This window comes from Drosophila simulans, chromosome 3L (genome assembly GCF_016746395.2).
Source record: "Drosophila simulans strain w501 chromosome 3L, Prin_Dsim_3.1, whole genome shotgun sequence".
Lineage (NCBI taxonomy): Eukaryota > Metazoa > Arthropoda > Insecta > Diptera > Drosophilidae > Drosophila > Drosophila simulans.
Genome location: NC_052522.2, coordinates 2,580,666 through 2,604,155, shown reverse-complemented (window position 1 = coordinate 2,604,155; position 23,490 = coordinate 2,580,666). Strand labels below are relative to the sequence as shown.

General features: G+C 45.1%; 1 protein-coding gene across 1 annotated transcript in view; it reads left to right on the top strand.

Annotated features, from left to right (window-relative positions):
• The first annotated feature begins 622 nt into the window (after positions 1–622).
• LOC6736509 (peroxidasin) overlaps positions 623–23,490 on the top strand; it is a 28,736-nt gene continuing 5,868 nt past the window's right edge. The window contains exons 1-9 of the mRNA XM_016170355.3: positions 623–796; positions 1,185–1,567; positions 18,725–18,940; positions 19,018–19,089; positions 19,170–19,411; positions 19,563–20,228; positions 22,130–22,336; positions 22,447–22,625; positions 22,900–23,081. Coding sequence (XP_016030086.1) covers positions 1,398–1,567; positions 18,725–18,940; positions 19,018–19,089; positions 19,170–19,411; positions 19,563–20,228; positions 22,130–22,336; positions 22,447–22,625; positions 22,900–23,081 — 1,934 coding nt within the window. The 5' untranslated portion in view covers positions 623–796; positions 1,185–1,397. The remainder of the gene's footprint in view (positions 797–1,184; positions 1,568–18,724; positions 18,941–19,017; positions 19,090–19,169; positions 19,412–19,562; positions 20,229–22,129; positions 22,337–22,446; positions 22,626–22,899; positions 23,082–23,490) is intronic.

Sequence of the window (23,490 nt, the reverse complement as noted above, 5' to 3'; positions counted from 1 at the left end):
CCGATTTCTGCATTCTGGCACGCGGCAGCAGCTTTTCCCCGAAGGGTTTTCGCCGGTCCCCGAACTAATATCAAATTGATAGCTTTTAAATTTGATTTCGCGTCTTATCACCGACCGCTTAAGCGAGCAGTTTCGGAGCTGCAGCTCCCAATCGCTACGCAATCCACACCGCCCCCCTCCCCTCGATGGTTGGAAAAACAAATGGAGTGTGGCCGGGAGGGGGGGGGGGGAGCAGCCCCTCATGCATTAAAAATGAGGATGGCAGGGCATTTGATGCTGTGCAAGTGCAACGTGGCGTATGCTTGTTGTGTTTTGTTTTGCTCGCTTTGCGTCCGCATTGAAAATACATTGAAAATGCCGGTGCAACACAAGTGTTTCGGCCTTGATACGGATACGGATACGATGCGCTGCGATATACACTCGTATAGGCTATATGCTGGTTATAGAGTCATCCATCCGACCGTCCCATTCAGAATCCATAGGCTTCAGTCACATGCCGGCCAACTAATATCGAGCACTCTTGAGAACGCAGAGCCTCAGGAAAATGTTATCACAGTCTGCATCCGGCACGGAGTCCTCCGCCTCTGCCGAAGTGCAACTCGGCGACTCGGTTCAAATTCCGCTTTTCAGTCTCTGCTCCTCGGCGCTCAGATGCTAGTCGGCATTTGGCGCGTGCAGTTCAGTTCACTCGGTCGAAAATTGCCCGGACTCGCTTAATAGCGGAATATCGTTCTAAAATTAAACATTTCGCGGAGGCACTGAGAGAAAACTAGTGCTCGTATCGCTAGTAATTTCGGTAATTTTGCATAGAAAAAAAAGAACCTAAAATAGAAGAAAATATTTGTTAAAATATTCTAATGCCAAAAACAATAGTGTTGGAAACCAAATAAATAAATTTGAAAAATCAATGATAGTATTGAAAAAAATTAATTTTTTAATATTCCCCAAATTAGGAAAAAGAATGTCTTACTAATAAAATTTTTTTTCGTTTTTTAAGAAAATATTTTATAGACGTGATCGCAATTATTTATGGTTTCCAAAATTTTAAAATTAAGTTTTTCGAATATTCGCTGGAATTTGGCAGTTTATCATTTACTAGCCCTTCAAATCCATAGGTTATTTTTAGGAGCAGATAAAACCGTTTAGGATACCGAATGATATCTCTTGGAATTCTCTTTGTGCAGCTGCCTGAGCTTCTGGGCGATATGTAAGCCGCAGTGCCACAGTGTTTTAGGGACCACACTTGGTGATAACCGCCGTCCAGCGGCCCAGTGATAAGCGAGTGGTTCGAACTTCCGCCCCTCGCAGGCGATTGTCGTCTCGAGTCGAGTTGCTTGAACAGTTCTTGGACTAACATCCAGTTGGTGAGAAGTGCGCGAAACTAGACTGCCCTCGAAATGCGAGTTCCGCTGCTCCCGCTGCAGCTGCTCGGCCTGCTGCTCCTCCTCGCCGGCGGAGTGCAGTCCGTCTACTGTCCGGCCGGATGCACCTGCCTGGAGCGAACTGTGCGCTGCATTCGCGCCAAGCTGTCCGCCGTGCCCAAACTGCCCCAGGATAAACAAACGCTGTAAGTAATCCATGAACTTAGGATCCTCACCATACATAATATTTTTCAAAAAAAAAAAAAAAATAATAAAATAAAAATACTTAAACAATTGGCTAAAGATTTATAGTGCTCCTTGAATTCCAATCTTTAGTTCAAAACTTTTATACGTTGTCCAAGTTTGGCTTCTTTTCGTCGAGTGTACATAAATCAACGCGGGAGTTGGCTTGCAAATCCATAAATTAGTTTTTAATGTTTTCTGTGCACGCTGCGAAAAGTTGACGGCGTTAATTTGACGCCCCCCGTTTGTGCTCCTCCTTCCGTGGAATCCCCCTCGCACCCCCATGGGGCGCTCCTGCTCCTGCGGAATCCATGAATCTTCCGCCGAGCTGCGCTATGTTGACTCAATTAAACGGATGTCTAACAGGCGAAAGCTGACTGCGATTTGTATATTTATCACGCTGCCTGTCGCGTATTTGCATGCATGTGCAATATTTCTGACGTTGCATTTATTTTCGAAAATGTCAGCAGTTTTCGCATGAATTTTGGGCACCACAACCCTTTTCCGCATCCCACGCAAATAACTTGGCAAATGTTTGCGGAGCATATGCATATTTATGTAGGCCGTGGCATGTCCCAAGCCGGAGGAGCAACCTCGCATCCCGGGCAGAATGCGCCAGCTGCTGCAGCCGGTGGCAAGTTATCAGACAGAAAAACAGTCTCCACTGGAGGACAACAAGATATATCCGGACAGACGGAGCACGGTTTTCGTGGTATTTACGGAGAATTCAATTTCCAGCGGGGTTGAGCCGCGTTCGATGGCCGGGATTCGGGGATTCGCAGCGGGAAAACGCTGCGAAGGATTTTCACACACGCCCGACAGGTGCAAATGGTGGTCCTGGTCCTGGGAATAGGTGAAGCCACTCACTTCACGTGTCAACGAATCTGGAAGCCTTGAACAAATCGATTATATGGCGCTTTCGAAACTATAAAGTGCTCTCAACCGGCGAACATTATTCGCTGATTCGATGTTTTTGAAGCACTTTCGAGTTTAAACTGATACAGTTTAAATCTAAAAAAAAAATGCATTCATAGTGAAGGATTTTCCACTCTGAATGATGGATAATTCAGCGTTTTTGGGGTGGAAAAAAGGGAATTAAATTGCTTGATTAAATTATATAAGCCGAAAGAAAATGCTCCAGCAAAGAGGTGGATTTTAAAACTGCTGACAGGTGGATAAATAAATGGGTGAAACCAATTACTGCAGCTGTCATCGAATTTGGAGTCCCCAAATAAATGGATTTATTATTTAACTACATCACGGTGGAATGAGGTTCACCCATTTTTGTCATTTGGAAATTTAAAGACTGCCACAAATTTAATAATAAATACTTTATTGCATTAAGTAGCGATTGACACAACGAAATAAATAGGTGGTGTTAGATTATGCATTTAAGCCCGCTCGACAGGTGACAAAAGCATGAAAGGTTGGCTAAAATAAAAATAAAAAAATTCTAAAATTGAAATATGCAACTTGAAACTCTCTCTGACCGCAGTCGAATTTATAATTGAGTTAACCAACAAAACAATGCCTTTGTATTTAAATATGCCATTGTGCAATCCGCTCCTCCATCGAATCCACATTCATTTGCAATCTCACCAGGAGGATCGCATTCTTTGCCATTTGTTTGGCTCGCCGCACAACAATTTCTCAAATGGGCGAAAGCTGTGGAAAAATGGTAGTGGGAGCCAACAGCATTTGGCAGTACTTAAATTAATCTTCATTTTAAATAAGGTGATGGCTGCATAATTTATCATGCCTCGAGAGCAACAGCATCCGCACACAACAATAGAAAAAAATACAAAAAAAATACGAAAAACACTGAAAACACTGAAAGTCTGAAAAAGAGCGCAACTTTTCCGTTGCCATTGCGATTCGCTTTTCATTTATTACGCAGCCGACCCGTTGCACACTTTTAATTAATTTGTTTCATTTATTACTGCATGTGTCTAAAAGTTGCTCTTGTTCTCCACCCCAAACAAGTGCATGTTTGTGCATTTCGCTTTTGTCTGAGGCTGTCGACTCGGATTCCAGCTTTCTTTCCATAATTCTCGAAATGTTTCTCGGCAGTCGAGGAAAAATATGAGCACACATTTTCCCAGCCAGAGAGACACTATCATTTTATAGTCCACACATGCCGGCATTTCGGTTCAGTCATCATGAAAATATTCTTGATTTAATTTCCTTAATGGCGAGAATTTTGTTTACAATTTCTGTCGGCAGGTCACTGAAGATAAATGTCGGGCAAACATGAAAGAAATACAAAAAATCGAGCTTAGGTAAAATAGAAATCAATTTCGAGTTAAATTAGACAAAGAATTGTAATCAAAAAATATGATATATATTTTTTAAAAATATTCATATAATATATTGAAGAATTGCTGTTTGAATCCAAGCATCTATATCTATCTATAGTTAGTTTAGTATATTTAACGATCTTCAAGATCAGCTCTAAGAGCTTTCCATTCAAAGATTTTCCAGCATACTTACAAAAGCCTTTTCAGTGAATTCTCTTCTATTTTGCACACTTCAGCTGCCATTCCTCTTCAATTTGATGCTGCTGCATCTCCAGTCCTCTCAAGGCCTAAGCCACATTTCACTTCTTTCAAACTGTCCATCCATCAGGCATAAAGTCGCTGCCTTCGCAGCCATTGAAAGTTCTCGCCGAGATGGGGCCATAAAAAATGCTGCAGCAGCTCCACATCCACGAAACATGCCTTTTATATCCTTGACTTGCCTCGAACAAAGGCCCAAACATTTTTTGGCCCGTCCCGTGTGTATTTTAACTGGCAACTAAATGGAAGTCGAAACTGTGTAACATACGGCATCATTCATCTTGCCACGCCCCCACGCCCCCGCCTCCAACCGCCCACTCACATGGCAGCTTCTCCTCCCACACAGCTAAATAAATGCACTTGATTTCATTTCATGATGATGCATTTTTAGCTGACCTCCCGTAAAGCACACATCTCGACTTGCTCCGCCATGGAGGCAGTTGCTTTGTCATTATTCCCGGGATCGAGCAGCTCGCCCAGCGGACCGCCAGTTGGCCCCCATCCATTCCGGACTCCTAAGCCAGTACTTACTTTTAAGGACCGAGAAAAAATTGCTTTTCAATGGGGCAAAAGTGGTGAGGAAGCAATTTATGTGGCACAAAGTCAAACTAGATAAGATTTAAAACAATTATGCAATTTAAAGCGCAGAATAGTTATTATTAATTAAAAAGCTAGAGAGTCTTAAAAAAACGCTAAAGGGAAAAGGATGTATAAGATAGATTGTACTAAATTTAATAAAAATATAAATAGAGAAACTTAGTAGGAATTAAGTAATAATATAATAAATTTGATCTTTGATTTCTTTGTCCCCTTTTCGCTCAGTGTATCCACAGTTGCAAAGACGAGCACATAAATCGCACATGTAGCCAAGACATATGAACTGAATCTGCTCGCCCGGCAGCATCTCTGCCACACATGCTATCATCTAATAACTTGGCCATTATGCACATATGAAATATATCTCATAATGCCGCACCGACTTGCCACGCCCCCCTTGCCCACTTCCTGCTGCCGCCCACTTTGCGGCGGTGTGTCAAAACAAAAGTCGCCGCACGTTGCATGCATGGCATATTAAAAAGTTTGATTAGCGTCCAGTTCGCTGGCTCTGCCACGCCCTCCCCCACCACGCCCACTCTCGGACAACATGCCACAAATACAAACACACACATGAGCACGAACATGAGTGTATGAATACAAATACATATACGTATACATATGGACAATATTTGGCTCGGCTTTTTTTGCGAATCAACTATTTGCGAAAACTATTTTGCTAGCAAAAATGTTCCAACTCCCCTGTTGCTCCTGCTGCTATTTCAAATCATCCACCCTCTTTAGGCTTCCCATATATATATATAGATATATACATATATTGGGACAAGCCCCCGGAAAAGCCCCGATTTTGCCGTCATACTTTCCTGAATTTCTCATCTCGTCGGGCGCATTTATGCGTGAGAAATGCCTTGTATTTTGTAGCTGGTCTCCATATCCTTGTTCCTGTTCCATATCCAGTTGCTGCTGCCATGTTGTTATTAAATATGCATAAATTTCCTTTTTGCACAGGACTTTTGCATTTACATTTGCTGTTTATTTGTCGGTGGGAATATTGAAATTGTTACCAATGGATAGCAGATTCCAGCCAGCACAGAGAACTTGTTTCCGGTGGGCCGCATGGAGTCGGAGTCGGATCTCCGGACTCAGGTGTGGATGAATATCTATTCGGTTGGGCGGTGGAGGTGGGAGTTGGAGGACTCTGTACCCAGATCTATCTATCTGGGTATATATACAGGATATGCAGGATATGCAGGCTGGATGCGGATAATTATAACAGCCGGCAAGTTGTCGGTTCAAGTTTCTGACCGATTTGTGAGTACTTCTTCGCTTCGTTTGTGTCGAGTTATGAAGCTTATAGTTTTGCAAATAACTTGCTAATGAGATTTATTATTAATAACCTGAGTGCTTTTGCCATTTCTCAGAAACTCTGTGTATTTGCACATTATTTCTGTACATTTTATGCAGTTTCTAATGAGTTATGGCCAGCTTATTGAGTACTGTACAATTTGAAAGTATATGTTTCATTAAGACCATATTTCGATAAATCAAATTTACTAAATGCTGCTCATTTCCTCTGGCCAAATAATAATTAATATTAGGCAAAGATGTTTTTGTGAAAACCTTAATGCGCACTATTTAAAATTATTATTCATGATATTTATGGCTTTATGGCTCTCAGCAGCTTTTAATTAAAATGTGTCGTAAACAAACAATATTCTTAGTAATAACAACACATTAGATGCACAATACAAAAAAATAGTACAATGTTAAAGTGATTATAACAAACATAAATAATAATCATTTACATATTTTCTAAAGAATGAAATAAACAGGATTAATTAAAACTAATCCGGGGTTTTCTTTTGTTTGGTATTAAATGAGATTTAATTTTAAAAACTAGTTCGTTCAGTAATCACCCCACCTAAGTTCATTTAATTACGCATTTCCGTTGGGTTTAATTTCCGTAAGTGGCACTTGCAATTGAAAAACTCATTCTTCTAACATCGCAGTGCCATCAATCAAAGCTGTCTGCGTTTGTCTAGTGATAAATCCTCTAAGTGCATTCCGAATCCAATTACCAATCAATCAAAGAGCATCCAATCGTCGCTGTCTCATCCGTCTCCTTTTTATGCAGACTGCCACGCCCCCAAAAAAGCGTCGCCCCTTTTTGTGAAATATAATATTATTGTTGTTACGCTTTTTGCCCTTGCCGTTCAGTCTGGTTTGACTTTTCAATTGTTGCCATATTTTTGCAAAAAAAAGGGAATGCATGGAAATAAAATTAAATTGCGTGTGTGAACAATGCGGATGGAATGCTTACCATGCCGCCACCCAATCAATAATATGATTTGTAATTATGCAAATGAAGCGGTAGACCAGCGAATGGGCCACCACTTGAATGGGCGATGCAGTTTCCATTGATTAAAGCTGAACGCTGGCGAAATATTCACTTTTTACATGGCGAACGTCAAAGGGAAATCCCCGAAGGCAAAGTTTTTGCCAATCAAAGCGTATGCATTTTTAATTCACTGTCACAGCCAGAAGTGGAAATGGAGCTGCAAAATCGAGTGGCGTCTCTCGGGTGGGGGATTCCCGATTCGAGAATCGAGATTCGAGATTCGAGATTCCAGGCTCAAGTCTCCGAGGGGCGAGATTACGGATTCCGCCAAGGAATCTGTCTGCCGCCAGTCAGCCAGGCTTCGCTTCACTTTGACATAGAAAAATCTTCTATTGATTTCCCGAAACTCCCCCTCAATTTGCATTTAAAGTTGGACGCTTCCATTTCGCCCACCTCTCGCTCTCGTCCCGCTTTAATGCTACAAAGTGCCACTTGGTTCATTTGCCAGCAGTTCTCCTGCTCCTTCGGATCATGCCACTGGCCCATGCCACTGCCCCTGCCACTGCCACGCCCACCAGCTTTGTCATTTCGCATGCTCGTTAGTGCGGAGCAAAGAATGCAAAGTAGCAAGATAGCAAGAGCTGTGTGGAAAATACAGCAGCAGTAGCAGCAGCAGCAACATCATCGCTGCACAAACACATGCCACAATTTATAAGCAAAGTTATTCTGCCACCGAGAAAGGGGTGGCCGGGGGGGCGGGGCTGTGGCATCTAGCAACATGTCAAAGTGGAGCAATCGGCATGTGCAACGGACACAGAACAGGACACTGAACACGGAAAACAGGCGTGCACTGCGGCAAAAATGGGTAACAAGTTGCGGCTTTCCAAGGCAATATTAAGATGTTCTGGCGCCCACTGAAAGTTTCCCATCGATTCATGCAAATGTTGCAAAACTACAGAATCATGAAAGTAAATATACTTTATTGTATCCAGCTTTAAAGAAGTCTGCGTTGTGAGGAAGCCGAGCTATTTAATGGCGTCTCTGAAATTCGCATAATAATAATCCCTCTCTTTCGATAATGGCACAATAGCGCCAGGGATAGATTACAGTGCAGTCCTGGCAACTGGCGGTCAAGCATAAGAAACAAGCAGCATCAGCAGCAGAAGAATTGCAGCCGAAGAGGAGCTGCAGCCCATAAGTATGCTATGGCAACGGAGCGAAGCCCAAAAGCGAAGGAATAAGAGCGCAAATAAAAGCGGTGGACGGCGACTGCTGGATGCGGAGGAGCCCTCCTCCTCAACGGCGCTCCTTGCCAGGTGAGATGCCACCGCCATGTGGCACGAACTACAGTCAACAGCAGGCGATGGCCAAGCCAAGAAAAAACAAGTCAGCAAGACGAATGTGGCTTAGTAAAATGGGAGATGCTCTTTCGATGAATCAACTAACGATTTAAAATAGCGAACACATCTAAATCAAATATTTCGTTTATAAGAAATCAATTAAGCAAGGAGCTGATCAGTTTATTTTTGACCCTATATTAGTTGGCTTAAAACGCAAAGGGTATTTCCGTGCGTCAAAGAAAAAGGAGCTCGCTCACTGCTCAACCAGGCGGCAAACCAAGTGGGAACGGGGTTCGGGGTCCAAGGAGTCCGAGTCCGAGCCAAGTGGCACACCACGTAACCAGCAGATAGCAGATACAAGATTGCTGGTCCGGGTACGGAACTTGCCCCAGACAGATGCATAATAATGTTAATGTAAGCGCCAGCGACTTTGGGCTGTGGGTGGACTATGGGTTACCATGGCGTATGCGTAATGTGCAAGCAAATTTGAAGCCATTCTCGGGCGTGTGAGTTGAAGGCCAAGCCGTAAAGTGAACATGAAATATTTGTATGTATTATACTATTATTATATTATATTATAATTATGTAGTTACTCATCTCAAAATTGGTAAATTAGCTTTAAATTTCTTTAAGAAATTAATAGCTATCCTCTATGCGATTCTCTTTAATTTCTCTTGGGTAAAAACCCTTGAACAATTTTCATAAATTTAGAAATGCTTTGTTTTTTCATTTGCCCGGAATATTTATCAATTTTCATCCGACCCAGCCAAATATATTTATCCCCAGGAAAGCCGAAATAGAATACTGCATCAAGAGGGCTTTGGGTAATATTCGCCTTTTATACGCATATTAAACCGTTTCCACTTGAATGGCGAACTGATTTCATTGCATTTTTATAACGCATATATGTTGCATGTGGGCTGAGTGTGCCTCCTCAAATAAAAACGAAGAGCTGCTCATGCACCCAGCTCCATGCTCGACATATAAATCTGCTGTATAATTGAATTTCACACGTTGCAGGCGAAAAAAAAATAATACCAAAATGGTGCACAGAAAATAAGAAAAAGTGCATAACCAGCGGCAGCGAAAGTTTAAATAAAATTTATTTCAACAAAAATACACACTCGTTGGGCAAATGTGTGTGCAGAGATGGCAGTTGCCTGGAAATGTGAGAATTATATATTGAAGGGCGCGTGGGTTGGGAGCTGGTGCAGCTCCTCCAGGTGGCCACTTTTAACCATGAAGGTGTTTGCCTGGCCAAGCTGGAAGCAGCTTAAGCATGCCACAACGAGCAGCCAGGATGACGAGGGCGGGCTCCTGCGATGGAAGCACGAGGACTCCCTTAGACAGCCGGCAATCGCATGTGTGTGGAGTGCACTTGTGAGACATTTACACCTGTAGAAGCGTCGATGGGAGGGGGGGGGGGGGGGGGGGGGGCGGCCCTACGAGGAGCATTCTGAGCTGGGATATGAGCCACGGCTGAAGGAGCTTTTCAGGCACAACACATTAGCAGTCCGACAAAACTGGAGAGCAAGGCTGGAAAAGTATTCGCTCCAGCATACGAGCAGTTCTCACGAACTAAAAATTCAACTTTGTTTTATATTTATCCTTATTGCAAGAGATGCTAACAGGACTTTAAAAGGGTTATTCTCATGAGTGACAGTGAAACGAAGCTCAGAGTAAAAGGCTAACAGAAATAAATTGAGTTATAAAGGTGTCTGAAAGTATGAAACCTTTTTTTATCACTTTTGGTTTCTTATTTAATCTACTGCACATCAACCACACCACAGATTCTTTTGATTAGTGGCTCTGATAAAATACACCAATCTTGGTGATAGGTTTTCGGTTTTTCTGGAAAAACTTGAGAATGGGTCAGTCAAAAAACGGCGAAGTGAGACAGCAGTTTTAAGTAAGAGAAAATTTGTAGCCCGGGCATTTCTTTGGCCTTCTACCATTTTGTTTTCCTTTGCTCCGAGGGCTTTTCCACCCTTTGCCTCTCCTTTTGATTTTCCTCCGCTGTCAGGAGTTTTTCTTTCGGTGGCAGCCCAAAAGTATGCAATGCAAGTTTAGATGCCTCTTGTTCTTGCAGCGTCCTTTTCGCTCAAGAGTGTGAGTGCCAGTGTGTGTGTGTGAGTGTGTGTGTGGGACGGAAGTGAATTTTCTGCACGTGGCTTAACTTTTGCTGCCTGCTCTGGCGTGTCATGCAGTCAGCAATCTTTATCCAACCCAACCCAAGCCAAAACCAAGCAGCTGGAGTGGGCGCCTTTCATTCTTTTCTTGCGGATTTCGCTCAAGGATTGCATTTAACGCAGGAACAGGAAGGAAGGAAATGCCATGTCGACGCTAAAACTGGGTTAGCTTACATAACGACAACATTAACGACAACGTTTTCCTTCCGGTGGGCGGGGCTCCGGGGGTGGAAAATGGTTGGGATGGCGTTGGCTTCACGCTTCGTCGCTTATTGGACATAATTACTGAATATAACATTTCTGCGGTGGCCCACCAAAATGGGTAGGAAGTCGCATGTGGCACTTGGAAAAATGCCCAGCAGGAACTTTGAGAAGTTTCCTATTGCATCACAAAACATCTAGCATTTTATTCGAGAATTCTTTCTTTATTGAAAATTCAAAAATTTTCATAGCTGCCAAATTATTTGTTAAAAATGCAAGTCTAAAGTATGCAGTGAATATTAAATTTGACTTTTGCATTCAAAAAATGTGCTTGCACACTTCTAGAGCACCTTCTTGATACTCTTGAGATGCATCCTTGATTTCGCCTAGTGCATATCCTTTCGCCATAGCCACTTGTGCGTAACGGCAGCGCCAGATAAGTGCAACAAAAGCCACGGCGGCGGATGCAGCCAAGCCAGGCCACATATCAATTCCATGTGAGCGGACTAACTGGTGGTCCTGGTGCAGTCCCAGTTCCGGAATGTCCTGCTTGCCGGTGGTCAGTCGGAGTGGTTGGCGATGGGGATGGTGCTTTGGATCCCTTATCGCTTACACTTGGCCAAAGGCTAGTCACCCGCACACAGTTCACTAGTCGCACTGGTTTTTTGTTCGCCTGCCAAATCCTTAAAGTATCGCAGCTTTGGCCCAAGGATTTGTCGAAGCAAACTTTTGTTCTTTGTCAGTTCGGGGAAACAATGTTAATTGCTTTGCAGTTTACTTTGCGCAATCCGGTTGACTGACTCAACTGTTGGACTTTTCGGTACAGGTGAAATCCGCTAAGCCGTAAACTGCGGCTCTCAAGTGCTTGGCTTAATTCGTCGAAAGTCCGCTGTTAGCTTTACTTGAGATTTTGGAAGATTTTTAATTGCCACACTAAGGATTCCAATTACTCTGCAGCTTCCTTAGCCGATGTCATTGCACTTTGCCGTAGCAGGTGAAATTCATTAAGCCCTGATCTACAGCTGCAAACTCTTCTTCCAAAATCTTTTGTTGTTCCATCTGGGCTAAACAAAGCGTTTTATGCATGCACACTCCGAGCCAATTACGCAAAGTGCTCTAAGTATCTCAAACAGTCCTAACTGGACACAATTACATTAACAGTTTAGCACACACGTAGCACGGAGATATCGGGGATTTGCGGGGGATAACGGGTTAGATATAGCCATCGCCAGAAGTGAGCGAAATTGGGGGTAGGCAAACAGGACGAAAATTAAATCACAGCCCCAGCTGCAAAGGCTCGAAAATAAGTCCTGGCGAAAAGGAGCAGAGGCAATGAAACTACTACGAGTGCTGCCACTACGGTAACTAACTTTAACCCCGGGATCTTGTAACCCGTAACGCCCATCTCCATTAACCCACACACACACTGGCAGGCGGACAAAGTGACTGGCTGACTGACAGCTGAACTTTTACGCACACAGATAAACAGTGTCAAGGGTTAACGGCGATGGGAGGTCGGGCTGAGCGGGTGGCCTTTGTTTAATAATAATAAAATGTCACTGGGCAAAAATAAACGGTTGAGGAGCCGACTGGCTGAAGGATTACATTGCCAAGTGCTCCCCACAAGCACACACACACGTACAGTCAGGAAGTCAGTCAGAGCAATTGTCATGAGTCCTTTGGACTATCGTCACTGGCAAATCACCTGGGCAACCCAATGGCAAACAGGATACTTGGCTGCGAGAATGTGAGTCCTGGCATGCAAGGATGCGACCGCCCCGCCCCGCCGGTGCAGGCACTTTTATTCCTTTGGTTGTTATTGCTGGCCATGTTGCTGCTGCTATTTCTGCTGCTGCCGGCGTGTTTGTAAGCCATGTTATTACAATAATGTGCAATCCGAGTCTGAGATGCAGCACTGAGAGAAATATCTATGAGGAAAATGAATGGCCTGCAAGTGTATTCCTACCATTGTATACTTATAGACACCTCTTTAACAGCTTTGAGGCACCAGCAATGATTTATACATTTGCATTTGGGCTATCTCAACTATGAGGAACGAAACTATTTGCACCCGGATATGAGCAAATCCTTTAACATATGGCACTTTTTTCCCTCTGCTGGCGAGTGCGGTCTCTGTGGTGGCTTGCTGTGGATGCGAGTGTGCGGCAGGCCAAAGTTAAATCATGTTTTTATTGTCACATTTGCCATAAAGGCAGCCGAGGGACCGCCAGACCGTAAAAGGACTTATACTCGCACAGGCGGGGGAGGAGGAGCAAGAGGCGTCATAAGATGCTGCCTAAGCTGCAGGCGCACGTGGAATGGGTAGGCGGGCTGGTGGGCAGGTGGGCAGGTGGGTAAGCCAGACAAATCATAATCAGAGCACAAGGCAACAAGCTCAACAAAGCCGGAATCACCTTAACAACCAGGTGGGCTGCTCTCATCCGGGGTGTTGGCTTGGGGGCGGTGGTAGGTGCTGATGCCACTGATAAGGCAGCGCATAGGTGGCCCTTCCCTTCCTTTCTTTCACCTACGGTTATGGCCTTGTTTACGTTGCATACTTTATGGCGCAAAGCCGAGGCAAAGGAAAGCGTGTGTGCAAGCGCGGAAAAAAGCGAAGCGTAAGCGTTAACTCTAATGAAAATGCAGTGAACTGGAAAATATACTGACTGCATGATAAAAACTAACTGACGCTGAAAGCTGGCAGAAACCAATTTCAGGGGGAGAAAATGAAACCCTTAATTCATTTAGAACAGCCACAAAGGACCAAAGGCTTTGGAATCAGCAATCAAACGATTTCGAAACAGAAATTAGAGAGGCTAATGAAAATATGATATTTACTAAACTGCATTTAATTGTGTTTCTTTATGATGTCTGCCATGATTTTCACTTAGTGCAATTGCCAAATTCCAGTTGAGTGAAATTTCGCTGTAATAGGGCGCTCGGATTAGCCCAAAAACCGCAATCGAGGCAAAATAATCAAACTGAAATCTCAAAGCGGACACCACAAACATACACTTGTCGAAATTGCGTGGTCCCCTTGGCATTTCGCTCGTACCCCCAGGAAATCCCCACTAATTTACTTGCTGCGGTTTTTCCTTCACTAATTGTGACAACTAATTGAAATCAAATTAGTGAAGCCACTAAACAGCTTAATGCTCGCTGAGCACGAACCAGATTTTCCACCTCGGCGATGGGGAAATTCGGTGGGCGGGAAGGGTGGTGAGCGGTTGTCCAGTGGGTTAACCATAAACCCTACACAATGCTAATTGTTTTCATTCAATTTACTGTCTGCACGCCGCTTTAAAATATCGCTCTTGGCTTCAGTTTTGGCTAACCATAAATTTTCGTCATGGACATCAAAGCGTATACGCAATATGGGTGCGCCAATGCGCGTGTGTGTGCGTATGGCATGTCCTGCTAGCAAGAATGTGTGTGTGCTGTAGTGTGGGTGTGCAGGCATGCGTGAATAGACAAACATGCCTTTGTCAATAATATGCATTAATTAAGTGCAGACATGGATGCGAGAGGAATCAAACCAAGGATATCCGAGGTGCATCAATGGATACCCAATCCCGCGCCACACGACACACGGACGTACGGACATACGTATAAGCGGACACACAGCCATACGGACACACGGACACGCAGGACTCACCATCAACACTGCGCATTGCAAATTTAATTGAAAATATCGAATAATGCGAAAATGCAAATGTCATTATCAAAATTCAGGCCGGCGGAAGTGTCACAAGCGCTGAAAAGAAGTTTCAAGATTCAATTTCCGTTTCCGCACACATGACGTGCATCGCAGCAGGTGGGCATTAGGGCGTGGCTGGAGGGGGCGTGGCAAAGTGGCGGTACGGGCACAACGCCCCACAGCATCCCAGTTATTTATGTCTCCGTTAGGGTCCTTTTTTAGCAGCTCCGTAAATAGTTGCGCAACTGACACGACGCCATCCACGTCTATGAGGCCATTGCATTGGCGCCCCGCTGAATCCCCATTTAACCAGAGAGCAACTCCAGCACGCACTTGGTCAGGAGTGGGTTCATAATCACTGGGAAAAATCGTGGCTCACATTTGAGTGCAACTTATTTCAAGGAGAATTCACGTTTAGGATGATTCTTTGCTTTAAAGCCGAGGGAAGATTGCATACCTACTCCCATTTTTTCCCAGTGCAGCACATTTGGGTAGGCTCGATGAGGCATTGGTCTGGGAATTCCGGCTGTCCGGAGTCCCAGTCCGAAGTCCGGAACCCGGACACGCACTGAGCGTGTGTGCACATTGAAGTGGACCATCGTTTGTCACTCGAGGTGGGTGTGGAAGTGGGTGCGGCAGGGGCATTAAAAGAAGAGTAGGAGGAGGACACGGGCACAGTGGTGCAAAGTGGAGAGGAGTTGGCTATGCAGAAAGAGACTCGCCAAGTGGCTGGGAATTTTAAAGTACTCTCCGGCTGAGCAAATACGATAGCGGTGTGCGAGTCAAAGGGCAAAGAAGGCCAGTTCCTTGTGGATTCAAATTAGACCGATCCATCTGGCGGCACCACTCGGCTTGACCCACTGTGGTCTGAATCTCAATCCGAATGTGAGTGTGGATGTGGCTGTGGTTGTGGTGCAGCCTCTGGATGTGGTGGTATTCCTTGTTGACTGTTGGTGGCGGGGCTAATGGAGTTTGCAAGAAGTGGGCAAAAATGTGGATCAAGCAGCCGCACATGCACAAAGACCCCCACCAATCTCCGTTCCGCATTCTCCGGCGCTCCTTCCTTGCGGGAGAAATGCGAGCAACTTTGCAAATTGTTGCCGCCACCCGAATCCCAGCCTGCGTATCGCTGGCCCACTTCCTTGGACCCACGGCAGCTGCATGAGGTTGCCAAGTTGGTCCACCAGGAAAAATATTTACCACAACTTTGAAGGCACTACAAAAATTCAGAGGATTACATTTCAATTAACTGAAGTGCAGCTTGGCTATGAAAAACTAGTTCCAGACTTAAGCTTATTAACAACGAAAAACAAATAAAAATATATTTTTTGAAGAAGACTTTCAAATATTCCTTCATAATAAAGTTTGTTCTAATAGTCTTTATTGCACGAACAACTTTTAAACAATCTATAATAAAGTAGGGCAGAAGTTCTGACTGTAAAGTTGTAAATTTTTTTTCGAGTGCAGCTCTATAAGCGGGGTTACCACATGGACACCAGTGGGTCGACCGGCCTCGGGCCGTGGCTCTTTCATCAGCCAGAACCATAGTCGTAGCCATAGCCATAGCCGGAGCATAAGAGCCGGAGCCAAGACCGAAACCGAAACCCGGAGTGGAAAGTGAAGGAGGAGGGTGCTGCTTTGTTTATGTGGCTCCATTTGGGCATATGCATGACCCACTCAACCACCCATCAGAGGCACCCGCCACCGTCCTGTGGTTGCTGCTATTGTTGGGCGGGGGCCTCAAGCTCCACGTGTGAGTGGTTTTAGTGTTGTTCTGGATTCCTGTACCTCTTACTTGCAGGGCGGAAGGGTATATTCAGTTTATGGAAGTGCAGAAATTGAGGACTAATTAGTGATCTGCAGATAACACTCTTTCTAAAACAAAAGGCTTAAAACTTAGATTAAATTACAAATTTAATATCTGCTGTCCAAATATGCAATTTAATATATGAAATAAAAATATTTCAAATTAATACCAAACATTCCCTGCATACCTAAAAGGTGTGTCACCTGGTCGGGACTACAGGGTATCGCTTAGTCGCACCCCTTGACTTAAGCGCTCTATCTTGTTCTGGATTTTTAAGTTGTTTTCGTTGTCGTAGCTTGTTTGTGTTGCCTTTTTTGTTGTCCTGTGTGCGAGGTTTTGCCTTTTTCCTATGTGTTGCATCCTCGTCTTTAGTTGCAATTTGAGCACAGACACAGAAACAGCCAGGATTGCACTTGGCCAACACACACGCACGCACACTCACACACTCGCAGTGAAATGCTGACACCAATTAGGGCTGCAGGTTGTTGTTGGTGTTGCGCTGCTGCCGTTAGTTGCTGTTGGTAGTTAGTTAGTTCGGTTGCACTTTGTGCGTTGCATGTTTACAGTGGCCACAAAACATAATTTCTGTTTAGACAACTTTAGCCCCAGCTCCAATTGCAGTGGCTTCTGGCCAAAAGCTTTGCGAAGAGTGGTGGAAAAATACAAAACAGAAAAGGGTTAAACAAAACAGGGTCATAATTATTGCGCCAACAAAGACAGCAAGGCAGCTGCAACATCGGCTAGCGGTAAACGATGTTGCCAGCAGGCAGAGGAAGAGGCAGAGGCACCATCACCAGCTGAATTTTCGGTATAATTTTCACTTTGGCCAAGAAACTTTTTCGCTGCCGCATTGAATTTGCAACCAGCGAGCGGCTAAAACCCGACCAAAAGCAACAGCAACAAAGTTCATGAGTTGATTAGAAAGTTTTTTAACCGCTGTTGCAGCTACATCCTTAACCCGCTGCAATCCTATAGCCATGCCCCCAGCGTATCCTGCACTAGAATAAATATTATGTTATCTGCTTAAGCTTACACATAAATACGTTATTAAATATTCAGTATATATATGGAAGTTTAAATATAGCATTAATAAATCAGCAACTTTATTTTATAGACATTTTTGGAAAGCCCTATCAAACTGGCACTACAAAGTGATAGTGGCGTTCTATGATGATTTTGCAGTTCCAATCATTTTCTTGTAGAATTTCTTTGAGTGAACTGTTGCTAATGGCAGCTCGTGAGCTTGGCATATACGAAAAGACCTCAATCCGCGGCTTAGGTTCCCAACTCCGCACTGCATGCCACATGCCGTATGGCGTATGCCACATGGGTAGTACGAGTTGGTTGCCGGGGTTGCTGGCTTATCGCTTGGCTGCTTTGTCGCCGGGCAGGGGCATAAACTATGCGAGCATCAACTTTTTGTAATTAATTTTTAATGTGTGCAAAATGTTTGAGTAAACGAGCATGTTGTTGTTTGCCGAGCACCGCCATATCAAGCGGATGTCGTTAGAACGGTTTATCAAGCGCTCTAAGAGGCGGATAAACTGCGGCTTCGGCGAGGGGATCTACTCCACACTATATACTATATACTATTTAAGTTTGTGCTTAGCCGGGGTAAATAATTGGATTGCGCTTAAAAGTGGCGGCTGCTGGAAGCCAAGACTGCCAGGCTTCTGGTTATTCAAACGGAATTTCTTTGCACTAATTGCATATGACAAAGCTGCAAAACATCCATACATCCCCACCTGACGCTCCAAAAAACCACCTAACACCCATTGAACACCCTCCTAGTGTGCGAGAGAGAGAGGAAAGAAGGAGCAACGCAGACCGCATGACGAGAATTGGCAACTTGCTGCAATTTGCCAGAACCAAAAATTGATTTACCCTCAAATGCAAGTCTTCCCGCTTTCACACAGCTTTCAAGGCACTTGAAAAAATGTCGTGTTGCTACTAAAAGCCGATGTACGATGGCAATCTGCATCTCAAACTTCAGTATTTATCAGAATTTGCAGCACTGGCAAGCATGCGTACTTTGCAGAGTTGGCATCATTGACAGTCTTGCAGTGTTTTCATTTCAGATAAAACTATGTAGGATAACTAGGCAATATTTAAGAAAATTTAAATATAATACGTTAGATTTGTTCAAATGTTGGCAGGCAACTATGTGGTTATTGGAATTTTAGAGTCTGAATAATTGGCATCTTTGACAGTCGTTTAAATTTGACATCACGCAGTGAAATACTAAATTGCATAGGTAGTTTTTTCCCAGTGTGGTAAGCCCAACTCCCCTTTCGTTATTCACCCGACTCGCATCCATCCATCAGATAAACGTTTTGCTATCTGCAATCTGGGAATCGCATTCTGTCCCTTTGTCCACGCTATCCGCATCCACTCACGCTATGTTCGTTGTTCTTGTTTTTCCGGCAACATTTTTGCAGAGATTTGCGTTTCAATCACATCGAGGAGCTGCCGGCCAACGCGTTCAGTGGTCTCGCCCAGCTGACTACGCTTTTCCTGAACGACAACGAGCTGGCTTACCTGCAGGATGGAGCTCTCAATGGACTGACGGCGCTGAGGTTCGTCTATCTGAACAATAATCGGCTAAGCCGCTTACCGGCGACCATCTTCCAGCGGATGCCGCGCCTGGAGGCGATGTAAGTGAACCCTCCTTAATTAAGGATCCCCTCGAGCAATCGCCTTACTTAACATCCTCCTCCTGCGCCTTCTGCAGTTTCCTGGAAAACAATGACATTTGGCAGCTGCCCGCCGGGCTCTTTGACAACTTGCCGCGTCTGAACCGCCTGTAAGTCGATGATGGTTCGATTCCCCTTCTTTTTGGGTGGCCTTCCACTACATTTCTGCATTGTCTTCCCCTGCGTCCAGGATCATGTACAACAACAAGCTGACCCAACTGCCAGTGGACGGATTTAATCGGCTGAACAACCTGAGGCGCCTGCGACTGGACGGCAACGCCATCGATTGCAATTGTGGCGTCTACTCGCTCTGGCGTCGCTGGCACCTGGATGTCCAGCGCCAGTTGGTGTCCATCTCGCTCACCTGTGCCGCTCCCCAGCTACTACAAAACCAGGGCTTTTCCAGCCTGGGCGAGCATCACTTCCAATGCGGTAAATTGAAATTTCCATTTAAGTAACACATAGAGCATGAACCAAGTTTATGTTTAAGTACACTTTCCATCACATTGAAAGCACGATTTCTGATGTGCGGCACAGATCCATTTTAATACCGAATTGATGGCCTGGTTAAAATTACTTGCAGCCAAGCCGCAGTTCCTGGTGGCACCCCAAGACGCCCAAGTCGCTGCCGGGGAGCAGATGGAGCTGAGCTGCGAGGTCACCGGCCTGCCCCGCCCCCAGATCACGTGGATGCACAACACGCAGGAGGTGGGCCTGGAGGAGCAGGCACAGGCGGAGATCCTGCCCAGCGGCAGTCTGCTCATCCGCAGTGCGGACACCAGCGACATGGGCATCTACCAGTGCATCGCTCGCAACGAGATGGGCGAGCTGCGTTCCCAGCCCGTTCGCCTGGTAGTTAATGGCGGTAACCACCCACTCGATTCGCCCATCGACGCCCGCAGCAATCAGGTGTGGGCGGATGCCGGAACACCCACACACGGAGCAACGCCAGTGCCATCGCCATCGCCATCGCCACCGCACTTTACCCACCAGCCGCACGACCAAATTGTGGCCCTTCACGGCTCTGGACACGTGCTGCTCGATTGCGCCGCCTCCGGCTGGCCACAGCCGGACATACAATGGTTCGTCAATGGCCGCCAACTCCTGCAGTCGACCCCCAGCCTCCAACTGCAGGCCAATGGCAGCCTCATCCTGCTGCAGCCCACCCAGCTCTCTGCCGGCACGTATCGCTGCGAGGCTCGCAATTCTTTGGGCAGCGTCCAGGCCACCGCCCGCATCGAGCTGAAGGGTGAGTAAATGCCAGTGATGCTCAATGTTGAGTGGGAATTTATTCCACTCCCCAGGTACATATGTAAAACCGCCAATAAAAGTATCTAAAGGTATGGATATATATATAAAGGCTGGATATATTATTATAATCACATCAAAAGAACATTATACTTTAAGATATCTTTTTGAATTATGTCTCTGGTAAAAAGTTCCTTTTACATCTACCAAGTTTTGCACCCAAGTACTGCCCATCTCTGGTGCAGTCCTGGTGCAGTACCCACATAGAGTCCCCTTTCTGGCCACACTCCATCGCCCTGTGACAGCCACACAGTTGCACCCGGAATACGAGTTACAACTGTCGCGCTTTACTCAATTTGCAGTCGATTTAATTTGTTTTCGTCTGGGAAAAGGGCGAATGGGGAGTGACATGGACGCTGACCAGGATGCTGGCCAGGGCAACTCAACTGATATCGGGGCATTGGGACTTTGCGGATGAGTTTGGCCGGCGGGAGAAGGAGCCGACTGCCCGTTAGAAATATTGCGACAACTTTGACAGCAGGTGGTGCCGGTGATTGGATGCAACTTCATGTAGACAAATCAAATCACAAAAGTTTGTGTTTTTGCACTCGGCAAATTTGGCAATTTGTTCAAGCAAAAAAAAGTTAGGTGTGCGTTTTTTATGTAGAAAAGTTCTCAGCAATATTTCCAATAATTAACGATTTATAGTCAAAAGCAAAAAATATATTTTTTAAAATTGTGCGGAAAATAAATCAAAAAGAGATTCTATAAATTAGGTCTACAACATATTCCGCCTTATTTATTATAGGTTGCAGTGGATTTAATCCGCTTAGGTTTTTTTTTTCAGTGCACTTACTTTATGCGGTAGTAAGTAAATGGCTCTGGGTTTGATTGGAGCACATTAAGCACTCCCGCCTCGTAGCTTCTTGCCCATTAAATAACCGATGAAGTGCATCCCGGCAGGAGGTTAACCCCGAAACAACTTGGCACTTGAGCTTTTTATGTTTTTCCATTCGTTATTGCCGTATTTCGAGCGTTTGTACGTGACTGTACTTTATTGCGCAATAGAAGCGGCCAACGGGGAGTGAAATTTATAAATATATCCTCTGGGGCATGGGTATCACAGACGGCGAAAAGTGCAACCACCGCCTTGATGCAGCACAATGGCTCATTATAATTTGTGGTTGTCGGCACAAAATGAAGTGCGAAATTTATGCATTATTTGGCTGAATTAAGTGCAAAAATTATAAACTATTATGTGCGGCGAGGGCACGCACAAATTGTGCGCTGTGGCTTTAAAAAAGCGAGGGAACGGGAAGTGGGGAGCGGCGAAAAGGGAACTGGGGCTTAGGGGGATCACGGGGACCACGGGGCGGATGAACTGTTTAAGCAGTCAGGCGTGGCGCCTGGTCAGCATAATTAACCCGCCAAACGCATAAACAGACACGGGCAAACACTCCAACAAACACAAATATACGTACACAAGTAAATATGGCGGCCACGCTGAAAAGTATGCAGGGAGAATTCATATTTAATATTACGCATACGCCCCCTGGACATCGAGCAACGCACAGTGGTGCAAATTGTGCAAATTGCGCATATTACGATATGTTTTAAATGTGGTTTAAGTATTGATTAAAAATATAGCGTGTTTTTTCTTTTAAAAATATAAATATTTGGCTTTGTATGTCAGATTTTAAACATGACTTACCACGGCACAGCGCTTAAAGCGGGTCAAAAGGCGAGCGTTTCTGTGTTGGTGGTGCTGCGGCAACAAAAGACTCATAGAAAGCGAACCAAAAAGCCAGGCCTCGCTTTAGTCGCTTGTTGCTGCCATTTGGAGCAGTAAAATTGCTCGAAAATCACTCATTCGCCCCGTTGCACCGCTTGCCACTCTTGCAGAGCTGCCCGAAATTTTAACTGCACCGCAAAGCCAAACAATCAAACTGGGCAAGGCCTTTGTGCTGGAGTGTGATGCCGATGGCAACCCGCTGCCCACCATCGACTGGGAGTTAAATGGAGTCCCCCTGCCCGGAAATACGCCCGACTTGCAGCTGGAGAACGAGAACACCGAGCTGGTGGTGGGCGCTGCCCGGCAGGAGCATGCCGGTAAGTAGGAGAAGTGATTGCCAAAACGGTTTACATTGCATTCCATTCGATACCTTGGACATAATCCCGTGAATCCTGTCCAATCTGCTCCCCCATCCCCTCATTCGCAGGTGTCTATCGCTGCACGGCGCACAACGAGAACGGGGAGACGAGCGTGGAGGCCACCATCAAGGTGGAACGGTCGCAGTCGCCGCCGCAACTCGCCATCGAGCCGAGCAATTTGGTGGCCATTACGGGCACCACCATCGAGCTGCCATGCCAGGCCGACCAGCCGGAGGACGGACTGCAGGTAAACTCACTTACCGGGATTGGCCACGGAATCGGAAACTTTTTATTTACCCGCCACTTGTTGACGTTCCCTTTTGGCCTCATTTTCCGCTTGGCCACCGGAAAAAGTGTGCCCAAAAACTGCATTCATTTGAAAGTTATATTTTTATGAAAGTTAAAGTTATAACATAGGTGGCTCAAAGATTCCTCTATTTGAAACCCCGCTTACAAAGTGACCAATTTTTAAATGGAATATAAAAGATATATAAATTATTTTTTTCACTGCAACTCCTCAGATTTCGTGGCGCCACGATGGCCGACTCATTGATCCGAATGTGCAGCTGACGGAGAAATATCAAATAAGCGGCGCCGGCAGTCTGTTCGTCAAGAATGTGACCATCCCGGATGGCGGACGGTACGAGTGTCAGGTGAAGAACCAGTATGGCCGGGCTTCCGCCTCCGCACTGGTAACCATCAGGTGAGCGAACGGAGGATTCCGAATCAAAATCAAAATCAAATAGCTCAACTTGGGCGCCGACCGCAACTTTAATTGCGCTGTCGGCGGCGTGAAGGGCGGATTGCATAAAACTCCATTAAAATCAAAGGGAAAACTTTTGCTCAAAGGCGAAAGAACGGTGGAAACTGGCAAGAAAAGGCCTCTGCCCACAGAGGACGCACTTAAAATGCGTTTAAGTGCGCAGTAAAGTTGCTTAATTAATTGAAAAACAGTTGAGCCGCAGAAAAACTGAACATTAAGTCGGAAAAAAGTTGGCGTATATTTTGACATTTTTATGAAGAAAGCTTGGTGAAGTCACTTTAAAAACCTGGAGGGTGCCTTACTTCATTATGAATTTCAAATCAAATAAAAATGCAGACTTGAACTCTGT